Consider the following 22,248-nt stretch of genomic DNA (forward strand, 5'->3'; position numbering starts at 1 on the left):
GTGTTTGGATAACACTGAAACCTCCAGAAGAATCACTTTTCATATATAAATAATGTTCTTCTGGTTCAGATGCTGAACACACTGTAGAGAACAGCAACTCTCCTTAACGTTATAAAATCTGAGATTGCAACCTAAAAGCATACCCCACATTATTTTTAAAAGTCATGGTTTTAAGTAAACAGCACTGTTGTTATTAGAAAGGCTATGCTACCTCTTATGAGGAGGCTGGGGCTCCAGGGGTGAAATTCAGCAGGTTCTGGAGAACCGGTAGTGGAAATTTTGAGTAGTTCGGAGAGCTGGCAAATACCACCTCTGGCTGGCCCCAGAGTGGGGTGGGAATGGGGATTTTGCAGTATCCTTCCCCTGCCATGCCCACAAGCCACACCCACGGAACCAGTGGTAAAAAAAAATGAATTTCACCACTGTGGGGATCTGTGATCTTCAGGAATCCCATCATCTCTGACCTTAGACCAAAATGCTAGAGCTAATAAGAGTATGAGGTGAAGAACACCTGGAAACCGCAGGTTCCCCAATCTCACCTAGAGTAACAACATCTATTCTAGAAGCATGTAAAACAGGAGTAAAATTCTGGCAAAAATATTTATTTTTATATGGCATCAATGAAACTCCTTTCCCCCCCACTGTTTTTATAGATCTCTGTTATTTATCTTCCCTGCAAATTGCAGAACTCACCCCTGACTTTACATCATACAATATGTGTGTGAGGATAATTTTAAAAACAGCATGGGATCGACTGCTCTCTTCATTCATGTTGGTTGCAGCAACTGTACGAGATTTATTGCCTTCAGACATCAAAGACTCTATATCCTAAATAAAAGAATCACAAAACATATTGTGTTTTAGTGAAGTTCATGCATAACTTGAGATTTGAACTAAGCCATGTGGCTCATTCAAGAAATCATAATTAAAACAAACCACAGCTTAATGTGATGTCTTGTCCCAGTCACTGAAGTCTCGGTTTTGTCAAGAAGTTAGAGAATTCTATGTTCAGTGAATGTAACAAGATCTTATTGTTCCACATAAATCATGGTTTTGTAATGCATTTTCCCTGGTTTACCCTAAATGCTATCTGCCCAGATCAGAGAAATAACACACTGCTTCTGTTTTGTCAAAATGTCTGGCTAATTAAAGTATTACTTGACAGCAAATAACTTTGTTTGTTTTTCCTTGAAGACATTTCACTTCTCAGCCAAGAAGCTTTCTCAGTTCTGACTGAAAGGGAATAGAAAGATTTATATTCCTTGCAGTCATCTGGTCATTAGCACTCTTTCTGAGCATTGTTGAGGCCACTTAGAGGTTCATCTATGCCTATTCACAGATGGCAGCAAGGGAATACAAATCCTTCAATTCCCCACGATTCAATCAGAACTGAAGAAGCTTATTGGATGAGAAGCAACACATCTTCAAGGCAAAACAAAGGAAGTCAAATTGCCTCTTGAAAAAGCACCTGGATGACTGAGAATCTTCATAGACATTTAGTCAAAGACATCTTCTCCTCTCATTGAGCATTTCAATATATTCCAAAACCATTTTAGACATCTCTAGAAGTTAGGCCCAATGATTCCCAGTTACAATTTTGCTTAGTATTTTCATTAAGACATATTAAAATTTTCAGCTAAAATGTAAGTGTTGCATCTGAACGATTACATTCAGTACATTTAATGTCCTTATTTGAATAAGAGAAATTATCCTACTGAAACTGGGGAAGTGTAACGAAGGTAAGAAACGATGTATGCATGTGCATAGATGCATGCTTAAGAGATAGAGATTAAATCTTACAACAGCTTTATATAGTAGATTAGCATTATTATTATTACTCTGTTCCAGGGTGAGTTGAGAGAAACCAAGATGGATGGCTTTAGAAAGTGGTGGACTCTCCTGTATTGGAGGCTTTTAAGCAGAGGTCTCTGGAGCATACTGTACCAAAGGCACCCATTAAATGACCTTAGAGGTCATTTTCAACTGGATGATTTTATGAGATGGCTGCATTATGCTAGAATACCCAGCAAGTTTGCTGCAAAACCATAAAACCAATAAAACTTACATTTTATGTGCGGTAGCAAAACAAACCAGTATTCAAATTCTAAGTTGCAAAGAGAACAATTTAATCAAAATACCATGTACAAATTTGCCTTAAACGTACACTGAAGTTGGGGGAAGGGCTTTTGGTCTGCAACAGAGCACAAGTGCTGAACAGGAGTCATGATTCATACTCTTTGTAATACATATTTCCTTGTGTTTTTGACTTGGTTTTTTGGTGAGTCCCAAGTTAGATTGTTGAAGTGCAAACATTCTTGGACTCTTAAGGCTACAGCTAAAGTTCTGCAAACAAGCCTGCCATAATTACTTGCTAAACCAGTTTTGCAAGATCTTTCTCTTCTTTCTTTAAAGGTAAAGATAAAATCTCCTGACTTCATGAAAACATCCAGGTAATTTAAAGGTAAAGGTTTCCCCTGTCCAGTCATTTCCAGCTCTAGGGGATGGTGCTCATTTCCGTCCCGAGGGAGCCAGTGTTGTTCAATGTCAATGTTCAAAGACATTTCCATGGTCATGTGGCCTTCATGACTATACACCGAGGTACACAGAACGCTGTTACCTTCTCACCGAAGTGATACCTATTTATTTATTTACATTTGAATGCTTTCATACAGCTAGATGAGCAGGAGCTTGGACAAGTCATGGGAGCTCACTCTGTCACCCAGCACTTGGGTCTCGAACCTTAAAGGGTCTTTAACCCACTTGGATCTCGAGCCTTAAAGGGTCTTTAACCCACCTGGGTCTCGAATCTTAAAGAGTCTTTAACCACTGAGCCATTGCACCACCTCCGTAGTTTATTTGCCAATAATATGGAAGTGGTTTTACCACTGCCTCCTTCCCAGGTGTTTTTTCAGCTAACATTTCCCATTCAAATGGTCTTCCATTCAAATGTTAACCAACTCCGCCCTTTCTTAACTTTCTGAGCCAGCCAAGTCAACTAGGAGCTAGGTTATGAAATCAGAGCTGATCCTCCAAGATTCTAGTTCTATAGATGCCTTCCTCACTCTGATTTCCACTAGAATGCAACATACTAAAATATCCTCCACTACCAACTAACGTAGCAATGCTGGTTGCACACAACAGGAGTTGTAATTCAGCAGATTTCTGCAGCATTACAGGGCCTTAACGCCTACAGGGTTTATATGGCAGAAGATGGGGGCAAACCAATAATGTTAGTATGCCTCATTAGCTTCAGAGTGATAAACATTCCAAGGATGAGAGCTTCCTAAAGGGCAGTTCATAAGTGCAAGGACACTGCGGGTGGAAACACATTGGTTGTGCAGGTACAGCAAAGATATTAAAAACAAGATAATGATATTTCAAATAACACTTTATCTTTGCTTCTGGTGATGCTGGACCTCAATCGTTAAAGCTTTTCCTTTAGGGAATCTAAAACTTAATCTTAAAATACAACACTGGAGACATATCTTCTGTAAAAAAAAAAGTGCAGGTTACTTCTGCCTTTAATCTTGGAAAGCCATTGCTAACCAAGCACACTAGGCCAGACAGATCAATCTGTCCAACATCTATTTAAGTGTACTGAAGCCGTGATACTTCCTCTCATCAATCCTGAACAAACCATGGAGAAGATGGGGAAAGCATGAGGTTTTCTTTTCCCTCCCAATCGGGCTCTGTCGACCCTTGGGACTAGCGTCCCCTTGGGTCTATCCAGCCGAAACAACTTCCATGGATCACCGTATAGCGACTGGCTGCACCACCTGACAACCCTAGCCCAGGACCGAAAACAGTGGCGTCAAATTTCCATGGAAGTCGCCTATACCCATGATGGGTGAAGAGGCGTCAAGTACAAGTACCCTCCCACTAACTTCATTCCTGCACATCTCTTCCAGAGACCCTATGCAAAAATCACTAGTGATTTTGCTTGCTGAGAAATCCCAGGTATACAGATTAGAATTTCACCAATTTCGTTGCATACATGATGTACAATAACAATAAAGGCTATACTACTAGCAGGGGTGGGTCCTGCCCGGCTTCACTGCCGGTTCGCTTGCGCACGTGTGCTGGATGCGTGCTGTGCACACATGCACAGTTCAATTAAAATTGTTCTGCGCATGCACAGAACTAAAAAGCAAGATGGTGGCGGCAGCGACAAGGGGAAAACATTAGCTTGCCACAATTGTTGGTTGCTGTTAAGAATGGTAGAAATGAGAAAGGTCCGACTGAGCAGGCTTGCCAAGAATTGACTTGAGAAATTCAAGTCTTGTTGAAATGAACAGGAGTTGCTTAAAAATGTCATTCCTTGTGGTGATGGAGACATGTTAGGGGGTGTGGCAGACCTGGGCCGCTGCCGGTTCCAGCGACCCAGGCTGCCATACCACTAACGGTTCGGCCACCACTGACTGCTAGAGTTGCTACATCTTAACTGAGTCACTATTATTTTCTAATATATTGTAAGCTGTTTTGGATACATGTTCTTGTAGAAAAGAGGTATATAAATAATTGGGTGATGGTAACCACTCCACTGAACATTATTACCTAAGCCTATTATCATGGATTTCTTTACCTTGTAACTGGCAACAGCTAGTTTTGAAAGACCATCTACATAAGGTCCATAAACACTGTGCTCTCTGACTTTTAAAGATTGACGGCTCCTGTTTGGAAGCAAACATAGAACAAGATGTTACATTTGCAGAATGTAAATGGGCAATATTGTCCATGCATTATTGTCAGTGAGGCACTTCTGAGTCAGGCTGATTCACATTCCCTTAGAAACCTTTCCTCTTAACCTCAAATGAGGTTTCAATTTTGATTGGATTGTGTCCAGCATTTAAAGATGCTTTTGGCTAACCAATTTCACTGTCCAGCTTGGGGGGAAACTAATTCACCCTTTTCAAGGTGAAATTCTCAGCAACAAAAAAATGCTATCACACAAAGATAAGAAACAAAAAGAGAGGCTATCTCCCTTTGAATATTATCAAGATAACAGTCAACATATTGCTCTAGGGACTATTTAAAACACATAACAGATTCCTGACCTTAAACTTCCCTGAGATAATTTTGAGAAATAAAAGCCTACTCAAATGGTTAAGATAAGTATGTTCCCCACCCACCCCAATCCTAGTTAACAGAAAAGAGGCAGGGTGACAGATCCAATTCACCTCTCCTCAGTCTGGGCTCCATCTACCAATAACTTTTTTTAAAAAAAAGCATGGGAGAATCTGAGAGACCGCCTGCTGCAAATTACCTCGCAAAGACCTATTAGATCCCACAGATTAGGCCTCCTCCGAATTCCATTCGCCGGCCAATGCCGATTGTCGACCACCCGGAGGAGGGCCTTCTCTGTGGCTGCTCCGGCCATTCTGGAATGATCTCCCCGTGGAGATCCGGACCCTCACCACCCTTCAGGCTTTCCGCAAAGCCGCCAAAACCTGGCTGTTCCGACAGGCCTGGGGCTGATGAGTTCCCATCCCCACTCGAATTGTGTGGCTGTTGACTGTTTTTAAATTGTTTCTGTATTTTGTTTGTTTGTCTTTTGCTTTTTTGTTGTATTATTCCCTCCCCTTGGTTTGTTAGCCGCTCTGAGTCCCTCCAGGAATAGGGCGGCATACAAGTTTAATAAATCTTAAACCTTGAACCTTATCACTTCCCAGTTGGACCATGAATTCTATGAAATACAAGAAATCCTTTACACCTAAGATCGGCAGCAAAAAAAATTGTCAACACTATTTTTTTGAAAAAACTCAGCAGACCCTTACAAGTAAATTAAAATTTATTTTTAAAAAAGTAAATGAGTAAAGAAAACGTGTTAAGTAAACCTTGTCTGAGAATGCCAGAATCCTGCCTATTTCAGTATTGGGAACTTTAGCAAGACTTTAAGAATTTTTTGGGGGGAGGGGGCAGAGAGCTACTTGAAGATTTGTACCCCAGCCATATAGTGAATAATAGTATAGAGTCACCTAGTTGAGTTCTTGTGGTGAAGCAAAAGAGAGTCGCTCTCTTAAATTCTAATGAAGACTCTTTCAAGAACGGTGGTGGCGCAGTGGTTAGAATGCAGTACTGCAGGCTACTGACTGCTGACTGACTGCAATTTGGCAGTTCAAACCTCACCAGGCTCAAGGTTGACTCAGCCTTCCATCCTTCTGAGGTTAGTAAAATGAGGACCCAGATTGGTGGGGGCAATAGGCTGATCCTGTAAACTGCCTAGAGAGGGCTGTAAATAACAAGCGGTATATAATTCTAAATGCTATTGCAATTGCTTTCCCAGCCTATACAGGGAGGCTTAAATCGAGCTCTTTCTGCATGCAAAGCATATATTTAATTACTGAGAGAAGGTCCCTACCCAGAAACAAAAATTACTGGTTTTGTTCTGGAGGAATGCATGTTGACCTTGTGAGGAATGCAGAAGAAGGAGACTTCCACTCCCATCAAATGATTACTGGGTTGCCTACAATCTCAGTGTTCCCAAAAAACCTTCCTTACCCCTTTGGGTCCAGGAGATCTCTGACTTTCTCATTATAAATCTCCATGTAGGATACTTCCACCTTAAAACTCTGCTCTTCACTCTCCTCTTGCTGGGCTCTTTCAAAAAGACTGCTACAGAGCCGAGGTATTAATCCAGGTTCATCACCTGTGCCCATCATTGTGTAGGATTTTCCAGATCCTGAATAAAAAAGAAAGAAAATATTTTTAAGAGATTAAAAATGAGTGGAAAGCCCCTGAGGCAGACATTTCATACCTTACAGAGGATAAATAAATGTTTATAGTTCTATAAACCAAGCTAAGTCTAATTGAATTTATGGACTGAGCTGGATAAATAAATGACTATAACTATCTTGTTTTCTCTGATCACATGGAAAAAATATGTAAATATACAAAACTGGTTTGTCAAATTGCATAGGTAAATTGGAGCACTGTAACTGTCTCCTTGCGCTGTTACATCAAGGTCAGTCATACCACTGTCAGGAGATGCTTATCTGGTTAATGTGGAAAAGAATCAAGCTGTAGATAAATAAGGGTTATATCTGGTTGCATCCCTACATAGCCAACATTATCCCGGATCTCCAGCTCTTTTGTTTGCTATATAAGTTAAACACAATATATCAAGGAAAGTCAAGAATAAGAAACTGCTACCATAAATATTCTCTTGCTATTTATCATTCTGTGCCAAATAGTAGCCAGTATCTTTAGTGGCTAATGGGAAAGCAAAAATGCAAGCTGTTTTTCCTCCATCACTTCCACCCTTCTCTCCCACCCTCTCATTCTCTTAACCTTACTTTCTTTCATATTACCTTTACCAAGTTGGAGCCCTGAGGAGTATAGTTAACATTAATATTTTGTTTAAAAATGTCAAAAAAACCACCTGGCTCCTAATTATAAGCCCCTCTAGTCAGTTTCATTCATTTAGCATTTTAAGGAGGACTGAACAATGTTTCTGCAGCTGGTCTCTGAAGGTTGCAGTGATTGTGGCTGTTAATAACATTAAAATAGATAAGATCAAATTTTCAGCTTTCTTCTGGCAAAACTGATGCCTGGAGCCTTGTAGAGACTCATGGAAATAGTTTTCCTCCTTAACTTCCCCCTCATAGAATTAGATCAATTTGATCCAGAAAGATTTGGGTTTTATTCATGAGAATTCTATTTCAGTTCTTAAAATCCTTCCCAAATTCTAACCTTTTGGTCTTGCTAATTTCTGGAGTGTACTAAGGACTGGGGGGGAAATCATGGGGGTCTGTAGGTTTACTGTCTTTGCTTTAAATTATGGCAAAATGGCAGAATGTTGGTGGATAACTTTAGGAAATATAACTACTTGATTCTTCAATATGTCTAAAAAGCTAAATTCTGAACCAGTCTATCTAAAGCAGAGATGGGGAATGACAGCCCCCGCCCCTGATCTAAAGGATAGTCTATTCTTCATATAATCTGCTTGTTTTGATTGTTAACTGCTCTGTGGTTGACTTAAGTTTGGTAGGTGAATATGCTGGACTAGGACTTCTTGCCTGCAATTCCCAAACTCCCTCCTTTCACCCCAACCCAATCATGCCCAAACCTTCCCATTAACTGTAAACATTCTAATATTAAGCCACTATGTGTAGTTTGTGCAGCTACTGTTAAATAGCTGCATAACTAAATAAATATTTTTTTTCCCCAATTGGCTTTCAGTGTTGTATACTTGCATACTAATGAGAGCCAATTTGGTGTAATGTTTAAAGGCAGCAGACTAGAAATGGGTTCTAGAATCTGAGTTCTAGTCCAGTCATGGGTTGCTAGCCAGTTTACAGTTTGCTAGTAAGAAGCATAAGCATCCGGGCAGGTGGGCAGAAACACCACCCCACCGCCGCCGCCACTACCGGCTTGGCCGAACTGGGAGCAACCCCCTCTGTTCTAGTCCTCCCATAGCATAAAAATGTCAGGTGCAAGAAGCAGGGAACCAGGGTAGAATTCAAAAGTACTACAAGTTTATTTCATACTATCTATACACAAGAAGCAGAACGGTCAAGGCAAATTGGCACCAGATAAGAGTCAATGTACTTCAAGGATGGTGGCTAGATATAGGTCTCTTATTGGGGCATAGAGAATCCAAAGTGATGATGCATTTGACCCTGCCCTTAGGCTCAACCTAGTCATCTCTTACAAAAATTAGCTGAATGATTTTGAATGCTAGGCTACTTCCAAAATAGTTGTCAAGAAAAACCCACCAGGAATCAGGGTTGACACCAGCAGTCACTGCAACAGTTTTATTTATCAATGTTACACCAGGTCTGTTTTTCTGTTTCTGTTTTTATTGTAGTTTAGATGTGCATTAGATTACTTAAGGTTATCAATATGTTGTTTTTTTTAAATGGGCTATATTGATAGCCTGCAATGAAGGCAATGTGAATATGAGCCATTCAAGACAGATAAGGGAGAAAATAGGATAATCTTTTTATTGTAGTGAAAAAGGCATAAGAAATCAAAACCAGCATTTGAAATTGAGAGAAGTAAGAGCCGAGGTGGCGCAGTGGTTAGGGTGCAGTACTGCAGGCCACTTCAGCTGACTGTTATCTGCAGTTCAACGGATCTCACTGGCTCAGGGTTGACTCAGCCTTCCATCCTTCCGAGGTGGCTGAAATGAGGACCCAGACTGTGGGGGCGATATGTTGACTCTGTAAACCGCTTAGAGAGGGCTGAAAGCCCTATGAAGTGGTATATAAGTCTAACTGCTATTGCTATGAATAATTAAATTATGACTTATTTCTTTTGCCTTGATGTGTTGTTTGATACTCTTCCTAATTTGTTCAAAACTAACACATTTCCTCCTGTCATTCAATATCCACCTTGCTAATGCTTACCAGTCTGTCCATAGGCAAAAATGCACGCATTGTAACCTTCAAAGGCATTCTGGAGAATGTTCTCACCAAGGCACTTGAAAACAACATCTTGACCTAAAATTAGAACAAAAAGAATCAAATTAGGGGGGGGGGGGGATAAAAAATACCTTTGTTAAAACTCTCAAAAGCTTCAAACACTTCTAATGTGTGAAAACATCTAATGCTTTTCATGTGCGTCCAAAATCAATTGAGCCATCCACAATGGAAAGCACAGAGCAGATACTCATCTTAACTACACCAAGGTATCCAGTAATTTCCTTTGGAGTTGCTCTGTTTTTAACCAGCACCGGATGAATCATATTGAAGCATACCTTATGGAGGGGGGGGTGGAACCTGCTGACCTCAAGAAAACCAGAACCATTATTTTTGTTGCTATTGTCAAGGTTCCAAATAGCATCCTCAATAAAATAAGAACACACACCCCAAGAACCTTATGTATAGGGGTTATTCAGTTTTATATTCACAACCATTTTGTGCAATTCATTTGGGTAAGAAATTGATGGTTTCCATTAATTAAACAGGAATCTGAACTCATCTTATCCCTGCTTTTGAGTCTTTATGGTTAATTGATTCAATCTCAGCCCACAGGATTAGGCTAAAATGAGACTGAATAATTTGGAATTCAGAATATTATGTGAATCTAGATCATAATGTTAAATCATGATATATATATTTTAGGTATAAGATATTACAAACATGCAACAACTGTGCTTTGTTAACTTGAATTTAGGGTTTAACATACTGTCTAAATCTAACAATAACATCTGATCCCAATCTGTCCTTTGTAAGGTCCAGGATGTGGATATATAAAGACTACATCTTCTTCTTCTGTTTTGTTTGGATTGTTCCTTGCTTTTGTTCTCCTTTGTATGATAATAATACAAAAAACCCTTTTGTTCTCTTTTGTATGATAAGAATGCAAAAGAAACTTGGTGTCTTCTTAACTGCTGTGCTTTATAATAGAGGGAAATCACAATTGACAGCTCTTCAGAAATAGGAGTGAGTGTCTTTTGGGAAAGGGAGGGAGACCTGATGCTGGTCCTAAAAATTATTTATTTTCTTCTTTTAGAAATGTGTTGGCAATAAGGAAGCTCTCATAAGTTCTGGAGACGACGACCTTTAAATCTTTAAACCCTTTTGACAAACGATTGTGAGGCGAGAGCCATGCCAATTTTCCTCCCACCAGAGTTGTTCATCGTTACAGTGATACCTGCATATTTTTCTTTGTTAGTTTCATCCATAGACCAGAAGCAGTGATCATAGGCAAACACCTGCAGAGATATAAACAAGAAATGTATTATATACATAAATGTTTATATTTATGGCATGGTGGTTAGAGTGTGGTACTGCAGGCTACTTCTGCTAACTGCAATTTGGCAGTTCGAAGCTCACTAGGCTCAAGGTTGACTCAGCCTTCCATCCTTCCAAGATGGGTTAAATGAGGATCCAGATTGTTGGGGGCAATATGCTGATTCTATAAACCGTTTAGAGATGGCTGTAAAAGCACTGTAAAGCGGTATATAAGTCTAAGTGCTATTGCTATTCTTCAAATGCAGAATTAAAATAAACTATTGGGAAACAACAATTGCAAACTGAGTCTATGCAAGAATGAAAAAATGACTCTAAAACCAAAATACCAAAAAAAAAAACCAATAACAAAAAACAACAAAAACAACCCCTAGCACTCTTTTACCAATAACCACAATCCTCAGTATGTGCTACTGCTTTCCGATTTATTCTTCTGACTCATGACTTGGCTGCCAATGTAATATGTGGCTTGTTTTAAAGAGAGAGAAAAAGAAAGAAGGAAAAGCAGTTTCAAATGTTTTCCCCTTCCTCTTACAACAGTACTGAATACATCTGGAAAGAAAGTAGAAAATATTTTGGCAAAGAATGGAACACAATTCACCACCCAATGCTGCACGCTATTATATTTTTTTTTTACCTTTGGTTGGCTCCTTCAGTTCCAGGAGGAAACACAACAGGACATAACAGGAGAAGAGAAGGAGAAGAAAATAAACTGATTAACATGTACATATTTTAAGTTCAAAGGAAATAGCAAGTTTAAAATACAACATTAATCAACATTAGCTCACGAAAACCCACATTTGCAATGTATTCTCTTTGAGTTTTGGAGAATTGTGAAAAGAAACCTGACTGGCATTGAATAGAAGAACTTTCTTTGGAAGTGATACAGGCATAACAAGATCAACAAACAAATACATTTTGAAAGAAGGAATCCAAAATTTCCCACAAGATCAACACAGTGCTCTCATTATCATCATTATATCTTAAACAGTAACAGTTCTTCTCCAATTTAATGCCCTTCAGATATATTGGAACTTAACTCCAACAATTCCTCTATATCTACAAAGGACTGTTAAATGCCATCTGCTTTCTGCTCATGGAGGCAACTATGTTCTCGTAAGCTCTCCCTTACACCCCAAATTTGAGATACAGCTACTCTAACATGTTTTAGACACCCGCTGAAGACTCCATTCTTCACTCATGCCTTTAAGGTATTTGTTTTTTCAAAGAATAATTCTCCATTTTCAATAATAATAGGAATAAAGTTTTATTATTCAATATCTTTTTTAAAGACTGTTTTTATTTCTGCTTACAGCTTCAATAGGGATAATATTAATATACTGCATTAAATAAATAATAATAACTCCAAGCTACTGCTAGCCATATGCCCAACATATTTAGTGGATGAAGATAGGAGAAAACTGCATTCATAGATTGAATGAGATAGCATCTTTGAGTGATTTAAAATTATGGTTTATAAGTGTAATATTGATAACATGAATGCTTTAGAGTTTACTTTGGGCTGTAGTTTAAGGAGGGTGACTTAAAGACTTGTCTGAATCACATGCCACATAGTTTGAAGTAACAAAACTGATCCATAGGAAGTCCTGGTTTCATATACTTGTCTTAAGTGGGGGAAGAATTTGGAAGCTCTACATGACATGAAGTTTGCTAAGGTTAATCCTTCTAGCAACAATGGGCAAACCAGATTTATTTATTTATATGTGGTGTGTGTGTGTGTGTGTGTAGATAGATAGATAGATAGATAGATAGATAGATAGATAGATAGATAGATAGATAGATATAGATATAGATATAGATATAGATATAGATATAGATATAGATATAGATATAGATATAGATATAGATATAGATATAGATATAGATATAGATATAGATATAGATATAGATATAGATATAGATATAGATATAGATATAGATATAGATAGATATAGATATATATGCTGGTCTTGTTGTATTCGGGTCTTTTCCCATGTAAGTTTGAGATTGTCTTGGCAATGTTTCAGTGAGGTCTCACTCGCTATCTTCAGGCTGGGTTTTGGGCTTAAAGTGTGATCAGAGCTGCTGTCTTTCTATAAATCTTGGTGGGGGTGTGTGGAGTGCTGGCTTTGTTTCAGTAAGTGGAATGATTGGTTGTGTGGTTGTATCATGATTGGTAGATTGGTGCTGACTGGTGCTGGCTGTGTGTCTATTGTTGTTCGTGTTGTAACGGCCTGGGTGATGGGTGGGACTCGTTTGTTGACTAGGGCTGGTTTACAGATGTCTGGTAGGCGGGAGGTATCATCACGTTTATTCATGTTGTGGGGGTGTTTCTCTATTTCAATAGTTTACGAAATTTCTATTTCGATAGCTACGAAAACATACACACACACACGTGTCTGTCTGTGTGTGTGTGTGTCTGTGCAGATTTTCACAGGTGTAGGTATGCTGGTCTTGTAGTATTCGAGTCTTTTCCTGTGTAAGATTGAGATTGTCTTGCCAACGTTTTGGCGAGGTCTCACTCACCATCTTCAGGCTGGTGTTTTCGGCTTTGTGTTTGTGTGAATAAAGCGTGGTCAGAGCTGCCATCTTTCTATAAATCTTGGTGGGGTGTGTGGAGTGCTGGCTTTGTTTCAGTTTCCTCAAGCCTCCAGGAAGGTGAAAATGGCCTCCCCAGGCTCCAGAGACCCTCATGAACTTCCAGTAGGCCTGTTTTTCGCCCTCCCCAAGCCCTGCACTTACCTGCATCCAAAGCAGGCTATATGAGGACTCCTGGGAGGGGTGGGCGGGGTCAGCCCGAAGTGGCATTTGGGGTTCTCCTAACTGCACAGAATCTTAGCTAGAGGTTCTCCTGAACCTCTGCAAAACGCAGCAGCCCACCCCGCCAGGCTCTAAAACTACTGAGATATGTTGTCACGTGTCTGTACAATTACACACTGAGTTCTTTCAATTTAGCTGTTCATAGTGATCTAATAGAACACTGTAATTTCAATTTCTTATCAGATCTCTGCCAAAAGATTTGTAGCAGAGTTACCTTTTTGCCATTCCATCAAAGGCACATCTGCTTAAAGCTCTACTCAACCAAACTAGTCCTAGCAAAACGGAAGTAAGGTAGAAGGGTGAGATGAACCTGGCAGTGTTTATAAAACCTGGACCTACAAGTGGAAAAATGTCAGATGACTGTTCAATTAATGGATCCAATGAGGTTTTCTGATATGATCTAGCCACACATAGTGTAGAACCTGAAGTTGGTGCACAAATTGATCCACTGAACATTATGTTTATCTCAGAAGTACTAGGAAAGAATAAATCTCAGTTATTATACCTAAGTGTTTAAAAAGGGTAAGGTAAAGGTTCCCCTTGCACATATGTGCTAGTCGTTCCCGACTCGGGAGAGGGGGGCGATGCTCATCTCTATTTCAAAGCCAAAGAGCCAGCACTGTCCGAAGATGTCTCCGTGGTCATGTGGCCAGTATGACTATACATCAAAGGCTCACGAAGCGCTGTTACCTTCCCACCAAAGGTGGTTCCTATTTTTCTACTTGCATTTTTACATGCTTTCGAACTGCTAGGTTGGCAGAAGCTGGGACAAGTAACGTGAGCTCACTCCGTTACGCAGCGCTAGGGATTCGAACCACTGAACTTTTCTAATTGACAAGCTCAGTGTCTTAGCCACTGAGCCACTATGTCCATTTAAAAAAAGTACACAAAGCCATAACCACATTTAAATCCATCTAATTCCAAAAAAAGATGGATGTTATTACTTTGTTCTTACATTGGTGATGCCCCTCCCATGTTCTCCTTGGGTTACAAACAGCAGTAAAATATAACTCCAGTAAAAATATTATTTCTTCTACAAGGTTATTTCAAATAGGGGGTTATATTTTATACACAAGCAGTTCAAAAGGCTAATGTCAACTAACCATTGTATTCTTTCTACATCAATGGGAACACAGTTTTTATTAATTTTATTTTTAGAATAAGAAACAAAAGACTTCCACTGAAAGGACAATTCTCACCCGGCTAAGAGAAATAGTGGATACAGCCTTGTAATACCAACCATAACATGGGCATACATGTACAGAATATAAATTCATATTTTTTCATACATGTTTTTTTAAAGAACATACTAAATAAAATATCTACAAAGCAGATTTAGGTAAATATTCTGGGATTTTATTTTCTCAGACAACACATTCTTATCTTCCAAATGCCCTGTAGAATTTAAAAATACAAAATCCAATTGGTACAGCAAGTGATACTCAATAATTTTGCATCAAAAAACCAAACAGATTTCCTCAAGTGTGCCACGAAACCTTAAAATCACAGACTGAGCCTGAATTGAATGCATGATAGAAAACACAATGAAATTTACAGCCCAAAACAGTACATCCTTGCCATAAACGAAGCCCCAAATCACAAAGAATTGAACAGCAGTAGTGTTTCAGGGCTTCCAGATAAAAAGAAAAAAAAGAAAAGCACCCCTCATATACAGACATCAAAGCTAGCCAATATATGGCTCTTCCTTTAATGGTAACAGCTGGCGAAAGAGGATGCTAAATAGATCCTTCCTTGTTGGGAATTAGTTTCATATGAATTAGAATGGAGAAATATATATTTGTGGGACATCAGGATAATAACTTTTTCTGCTTCTGTTGACCTTATCCCCCCCACTCCCATGTGTGTGTCTGGCTAAGAGACTAAAATTTAAAATATTTTACATTTTGATATATAACAATATTAATCTTAAATAATGAAATGTAGTATTTCTATTTTTAAAAATGCCCTTGGGAGACCTCAGAATTAGTTGTTTTTATTTGATGTTCATTCATTTCATCTGTCTAAAATATGCAAACTTAAATTTTTGCTTCTCATTCCATTATAGAAAAACGCATTGCTTAGTTATATCTTGGGCAGTTATAAGAAACCAATATACTTGGCTTCTTAAAAATGCTTTAAAAACCACAACAGATTGCAGTGGCAATAACAATCAGTGAGCCAGTATGAGCAAGTGAATAAAAACAAAGGATCAAACAGAAGGGAGAAGCAGTCAAAATTATAACTAACACCTACTTTTTCTCATTTATTCATTAGCTTCTCCATCAGAATTTTCAATATTTTTAGCTGTCCAATTGAATCCTTAGATTAGGTAAGGTTTCTTATTCTATTAAATTAGTGGACTCCCATCTGGCCAATATCTCTTGGCTGGGGCAATTCAGGTAATTTGATTTGAATCCCCAAGAAAGGACCCAGCAAGAACTATTTGAAAGTACCGTATTTATTAGCTTTGTCAGTGATAAAGTCTGACTTCGTCTGACTTGGATAGTAAATATTGAACATCTGCAAAAGATGTCCACCTAATGAAATAGACCAGATTGGAAACAAGACCAAACGAGCTGATTCTACTTTATTATAAGTTATATTAACAGAATCTTGCAACTTGAAAATAGTTCCTCCCCCCCACTCCCCAGCCTATGGGTCTCTTTTATAGTCCTCAAATTAGGGAGAGTCTCTTTTGAGCCTCTTGCCCCAACCACATTTCTGCTGCAGGATGCATTTATATGATGATCACCTTGGTTGTGTCTCATTGCCTTGTCTCCCAAAGTCATTCCCTCCTACTAGAAAGCTGAATAATTTCTAGATATTGAAATTTCTTTAGGAATGGCAGAGTTGGTCAAAACTGAAGGAAGCTATTGAGAAATCCAGGATGACATGAGGGGCTGATTTCCATTACTTGCAGTAATGACTAAAATAATCACCCCAGTTATGGCTAAGACAACAGTCCTAGTAATGACTGGCAGCCATTTGACCTAGTCCCATATGCAAATGCCTATACCCGTGATGGCGAACCTATGGCACCCATGTCAGAGGTGGCATCCAGGGCCATTTGTTAGGGCAGGTGAGGTGTAGCCCTGTCAGCTGCAGCACGTATGCGTGCGCTGGCCAGCTAACTTTGGCTTTCTTTTTCGGCCATTTTTCGCCCTGAAGTCTTCAGAGGGCAAAAAACAACCCAATGTGCAAACCGGAAGTTCAGGAAGAGAAGCCTCCTGAAGGCCTTGGGAGGGGGGGCAGGGGAGGCTGTTTTCACCCTCCCCAGGTTCCTATAAAGCCTCTGGAGCATGGGGAGGGCAAAAATGGGTCCATTGTGCGCCAAAAGCAGGGGAGAGTGCGGGGGTCATGCGCATAGCATTATGGGAGTGGGCACGCTACGCACGACCCCTTTGTGCTCCTCCCGCTTTTGGCACACAATGGGAAAAAGGTTAGCCATCACTGGCCTATACTCTAGCTTCCAATTCTTGTGTGTTAACATTAGAAGAGATTTCTTGGCTTTTAAAAAATGATAAAACATCATAATGGTTAATAAGTTCTACTATGCAATATGCAATATGTGTGTAGGGTTTCTTTTAGTGCTGAAAATCTTTTATATAGTGTAGATTTTATTCAAGGTTGACTCAGCCTTCCATCCTTCCAAGGTGAGTAAATGAGGACCAGATTGTTGGGGGCAATATGCTGACCCTGTAAACTGCTTAGAGAGGACTGTAAAAAGCAGTATATAAGTTTTAGTGCTATTGCTATTACTATTTAATGTTACCTAAATGCAATCAGTCCTGGATGTTCTAAGTATTTTCTTGGGCAGGTAGCAATAGCAATAGCAGTAGACTTATATACCGCTTCATAGGGCTTTCAGCCCTCTCTAAGCGGTTTACAGAGAGTCAGCATATTGCCCCCAACAATCTGGGTCCTCATTTTACCCACCTCGGAAGGATGGAAGGCTGAGTCAACCCTGAGCCGGTGAGATTTGAACCGCTGAACTGCTGATCTAGCAGTAGCCTGCAGTGCTGCATTTAACCACTGCGCCACCTCGGCTCTTGATAGATAGATAAAATATATATTGAATGAGCCAATAGATACCAAGCACAAATTTCTAACCATTACCTTATGTATTCCACAGAAACAAAGAGAACCTTAAATTAGGCTAAAGAGAAGCCAGGAGGCAAGAAAAGGAATCAAACAAGCACTTTCTAATATTCTTTTGCTCAAATGATAAGGAAGATGATGTAGGGATCAAGGGATCACCCAAAAATGACATAAGAAGGAGATTTCCTTGTTCCTTTCTCATAAGTACATTGGGATAGAAATAGAAATACAATATACAATCTAATTTTTGATCCCAGCATTTTTGAAATCACCTTGTTGCCTCCCATAAATTTGCAAGATTCCATTCTGAGTTGGGAAGAATGGGACTATCTGCTTAAATACATCTAATGCAGAAAATTGGAAAAATAACTTGTTATAATTAACATTTCCCCACCTCAGATTTGTCTATAGTATATTATAAAAATTGTGGATATTGCATTTTTCTATGTCCTCTCTGCAATGCAGCCCAATCTTCCCTATTTCTGTCATTCTGTGTTAATCAGCTTTTCACTGATGGGAGGAAAAAGAACTGTGGGGGATGAGCTAATTTAGCGCACATGCACACACACACACACATACACAAACACAGACACACAAAGATAAGCAACAATTTTCCTATGTGTGAAAGAACCTGCTAATGAATTCTTTCATGCAGTTATACTCCTGATTCCTCCTGCTAAATTTCTGGAGTTATGTTGTCATTTTTGTTTTGCATTTCCAATGAAGGGTCATTTCAGAAAATGCTGGAAATCTACATACATGAGACTTTTAAAAAAAAAATATGATATGAAATACTTCAAGATTTGTCAGAAAGGGATGGATAGAAACAGAAAATGGGAAAGGGAAACAAGTCCAGATTTTAGTAACAGATGGGCACTGAACAATCTAATGGAAGCTCAATACTCAGCAGCACTTCGAGAAGTAGCTATGTCCCAGGGAAAGATGATAGCAAAGCATGAAAAGTATTTGAGTTCCCTAAGGAGTATTTAAGTATTTCCATTTTCTTTTTCCTGCAAGTCCAACTTTTGAAGAACTCAACATTTATACTTAGCATACATTCCATCCATCCATCTGTTCTTCAAAAACTTCTCTTACTTTTTTATTATTTGAATTGGTTTTCAATATGCGGTATATTATTCTCCTACCCACCCAGAATAATTGTATTTATGAAGGACTGGCAGGTGTGAATGCCTCTTGTCATCTCAAATATATGGAAAGGCAGATAAAAATACTAAAAAATATATTCTATTCCTTTTTTTCTTAATGCTGGATTTTTATGTCTTATCTTTACTTGTTCTTTCTTTCTGTTCTCCCAAGATTTTCTCTTTTCAAATTTTCTGTCACTGATTTTGTATATTATGTCTCATTTCAACTGCAGAACTATGCAATACACTGAAAGCCTATCTCACTTTAATTTGGGTTCCTGGACCATCAAGTAAATCTCTTCCCCTTGTTCCTTCCCCTTTGCCAAAATAATCAAAATACAATGAGATTCTTACAATCAACAAAGCAAAACTGAACCATAGTCTCCTTGGATATAGTGTTCTGATATATCAAATGTTCTGATATAGTTTTACTATTAAAAGAGGGAGGAACTTTTCCCTATCCTTTTTTCTCCATAGAAACCATAGTTGTATGCTCTCCTATTATATTACTTCCTTCCTATGTTGGTATAGAGGGATGTGGTGGCTCAGTGGCTAAGATGCTGAACTTGTCGATTAGAAAGGTTAGTAGTTTGCAGTTCGAATCCTTAACGCCGCATAAAGGGTGAGCTACAGTTACTTGTCCCAGCTTCTGCCAATTTAGCAGTTCGAAAGCATGTAAAAATGCAAGTAGAAAAATAAGGACCACCTTTGGTGGTAAGGTAACAGCATTCCGTTCATCTTTGATGTTTAGTCATGCCGGCCACATGGCCATGAAGACCTCTTCGGACAGTGCTGCCTCTTTGGCTTTGAAACGGAGATGAGCACCGCCCCCTAGAGTCGGGAACGACTAGCACATATGTGCGAGGGGATCCTTTACCTTTATCTTATATTGGTGTATCACTGTTGCAAAAAGATGGCATGGCTTTGGCATGAATATATAAAAATTTTAATCTGAAAGAGAGAACGATTTGACCTGGGAAATATTAACTATTCTAAGCAACTATGTATGTAGAAGCACTTTCATTCAGGGAAGTAATATTAGCAAGTAGTGCTGTCCAATCTATTGGATGAAAAGACAAAGGATGCTGGTTGATAGCACTTGCCTTAAGCAGCTGCATCTTTTCCAAGGATCTTAGTCCTGTCCCCAGTGTTCATATCTGCATGTATGCAGCAACAACATCTAGTAGCAGAATTACCAATAAAGGAGAATATTTGTAGCTCAGGGTTCTTTGATGCTGTTTGAGGTTGCTTGTTTTCTTGAAGATATTTCATTACATAAACTAGGTAACATCACCAGTGTTAGTGATTACTAGTACCAATGATGTTACACAGTTTGAGTAATGAAATGTCTGGAAGAAAACAAGCAAGCTCAGGGAGCACCAAGGACCCCCCAGTAGCATAACTGAAACAAAAGCCTCTTTCTCCATATAAACAATTCTACTTCTTCATTCAAAAAGAGTATTGCTGAAAATGCCAAAGTAAGTGCTTTGCTTTGCTTGAAATACTTATATGCCCCTTTTTCAGACTAAAAGTTTTTCCAATACTCCAAAAGCCTCTCTGCTGAGATTTTAAAGAAACTGGGGGGTAATACACACCAGGGGTGGGTTGGGCAGGCACTACTGCCGGTTTGCTTGTGTGCACGTATGTGCAGTGCAATAAAAATTGTTCTGCGCATGCACAGAACTGAAAAACAAGATGGTGCCGCCAATGACGCCACCTGGAGAACTGGTTTGGGGGCGTGGGCTGCTGCCGGTTCCAGCAACCCAGGCTGTCAAACCACTACTGGTTCGGCTGAACCGGTCCAAACCGGTAGAAACCCACCACCCACCCACACACACACACACACACACACACACACATTTATTTTTAAAAACATTTCAGCAAGTTAAAGGGTTCTAAAAATTAGAAACAGGCATATGAAATTATATTCTATGTTTATTTGAAAACCTAGCTAGCTACGATGACAGGTGGCAAACATTCTGCAAGTGGGAATCATTCATTTTAACAGATGTTTTCCAGGAAATCTTTCCTATGAAAGCCCTGCTAGGAAGCATAGCCAATTTTCTCATCCTCTTCCGCCATCTTTAAAAAGCAACACATTAGGCTTTGATTAAACGACCCTCGGCAGATGTAGAGTATTAATATCATGCTTTCAACTTCTCAACAGTAAGTTAGTACATAAGCTACATCTTGCTGAGAAAAATCCCAGTTGCTAAAATGTGTGACAGAGTAAGAAAAAGGAAGGAAATAGATGGGACGCTAATTATCAGTCACAGCAGGACTGGCTGAGTTCAGGGAGCGAAAGTGGGAGAGGCTGTCAGCCGCACACTCTCTCACAAATCCTGTAGGTTTTACACAACGTGGCCTTCCCACCTTGGCACAACAGCTCCACAAGTGCCACCATCTAGCTTTAGAGGACAGCAATGCCCTGACCTTGGCTTCCTCTCCTTCACTCTGGCTGATGAGAAAGACAGGGAATCCCACAACATGAGCACTTCCTTGCCAGAAAACAGGTCATAATAATGGTGATGATAATTATAATGATTTCAAGGGAAAATTACATATAACATCATCATCTCTTGGCCCTTGTAGCTTGAGGCACATGGCCAGAGAAACACATCTTCCCCTCCTTTTTCCAGGAGTTGCAAATAGAACAAGAAAGTGCAATTGAAGAAAATACATTTATTTTAAAAATGAGGAATAATATAAACTTTCATTTTAACTATACATAGCCAAATCACCAAAAGACAAATAAGTAAAAGAAATAAAAAGTACTGATAAAACCCCAACAGAACCACACATAGAAATTTGTCATAACATTTTTTATTAGTTTTTATACTGCTCTTGGGTTTTAAATGTTTATATGAATACATGTGTTTCTCACATATTTTAAATTTTTAAATAAAATAGCTGAGGGACAATTCAATGTAATTATTTTACCTTCTGGCTCCAATCTCTAAACTCTATTCTCCAGAGAAACACCTTAGCTATGTTTTCTATGAATTCAGAAAGTTTTATTTCTTCAAAGTCCCGAGGAACCATCTTTAGATGTTTAGAGTCTTTTTTGAATCCTTGAAGGCTTCTGGAGTCCCAATCCAAGGATTCCTCCCTCTTCTCTCTTCTCCACTTTTTCTTTTCAGTTACATTTTCCAGCAATCCTGACTCCAATTAGTTTTTCTTACATACATCACTCAACAAGGCTAGGTGGCTCAGTGGCTAAGATGCTGAGTTTGTCGATCAGAAAGGTTGGCAGTTCGGCGGTTTGAATCCCTAGTATAGGTCTCCTGTGTGAGCAGGGGGTTGGACTAGATGACCTCCAAGGTTCCTCCCAACTCCTTTACTATTAAAAACAAGGCTTTGTAAATAGAAAAGGTTAAACTGTGGAGGGAAACGTCTCCGTGGCTTGTCCAGACAAAACAACCCATCCCTCCTTCTCAAGGCCAGGATTCCAAAACAACTATTTTTTTTATTCTTTATAGCTAAGAGTAGAT

General features: G+C 39.2%; 1 protein-coding gene across 3 annotated transcripts in view; it reads right to left on the reverse strand.

Annotated features, from left to right (window-relative positions):
* Positions 1 to 22,248, reverse strand: part of KIF13B (kinesin family member 13B) — a 149,173-nt gene that overhangs the window by 92,681 nt on the left and 34,244 nt on the right. For all 3 annotated transcript variants that reach the window (XM_087717469.1, XM_087717471.1, XM_087717468.1), the window contains exons 3-8: positions 11,332 to 11,344; positions 10,597 to 10,657; positions 9,348 to 9,440; positions 6,499 to 6,679; positions 4,583 to 4,670; positions 694 to 828 (exon numbers count right to left, since the gene is read on the reverse strand). In XM_087717469.1, the coding sequence (XP_087573595.1) occupies positions 694 to 828; positions 4,583 to 4,670; positions 6,499 to 6,679; positions 9,348 to 9,440; positions 10,597 to 10,657; positions 11,332 to 11,344 (571 nt within the window). The remainder of the gene's footprint in view (positions 1 to 693; positions 829 to 4,582; positions 4,671 to 6,498; positions 6,680 to 9,347; positions 9,441 to 10,596; positions 10,658 to 11,331; positions 11,345 to 22,248) is intronic.

The sequence above is a fragment of the Thamnophis sirtalis genome, unplaced genomic scaffold (assembly GCF_051295495.1).
Source record: "Thamnophis sirtalis isolate CommonGarterSnake01/CBP01778 unplaced genomic scaffold, rThaSir2_p1.2 scaffold_6, whole genome shotgun sequence".
Lineage (NCBI taxonomy): Eukaryota > Metazoa > Chordata > Lepidosauria > Squamata > Natricidae > Thamnophis > Thamnophis sirtalis.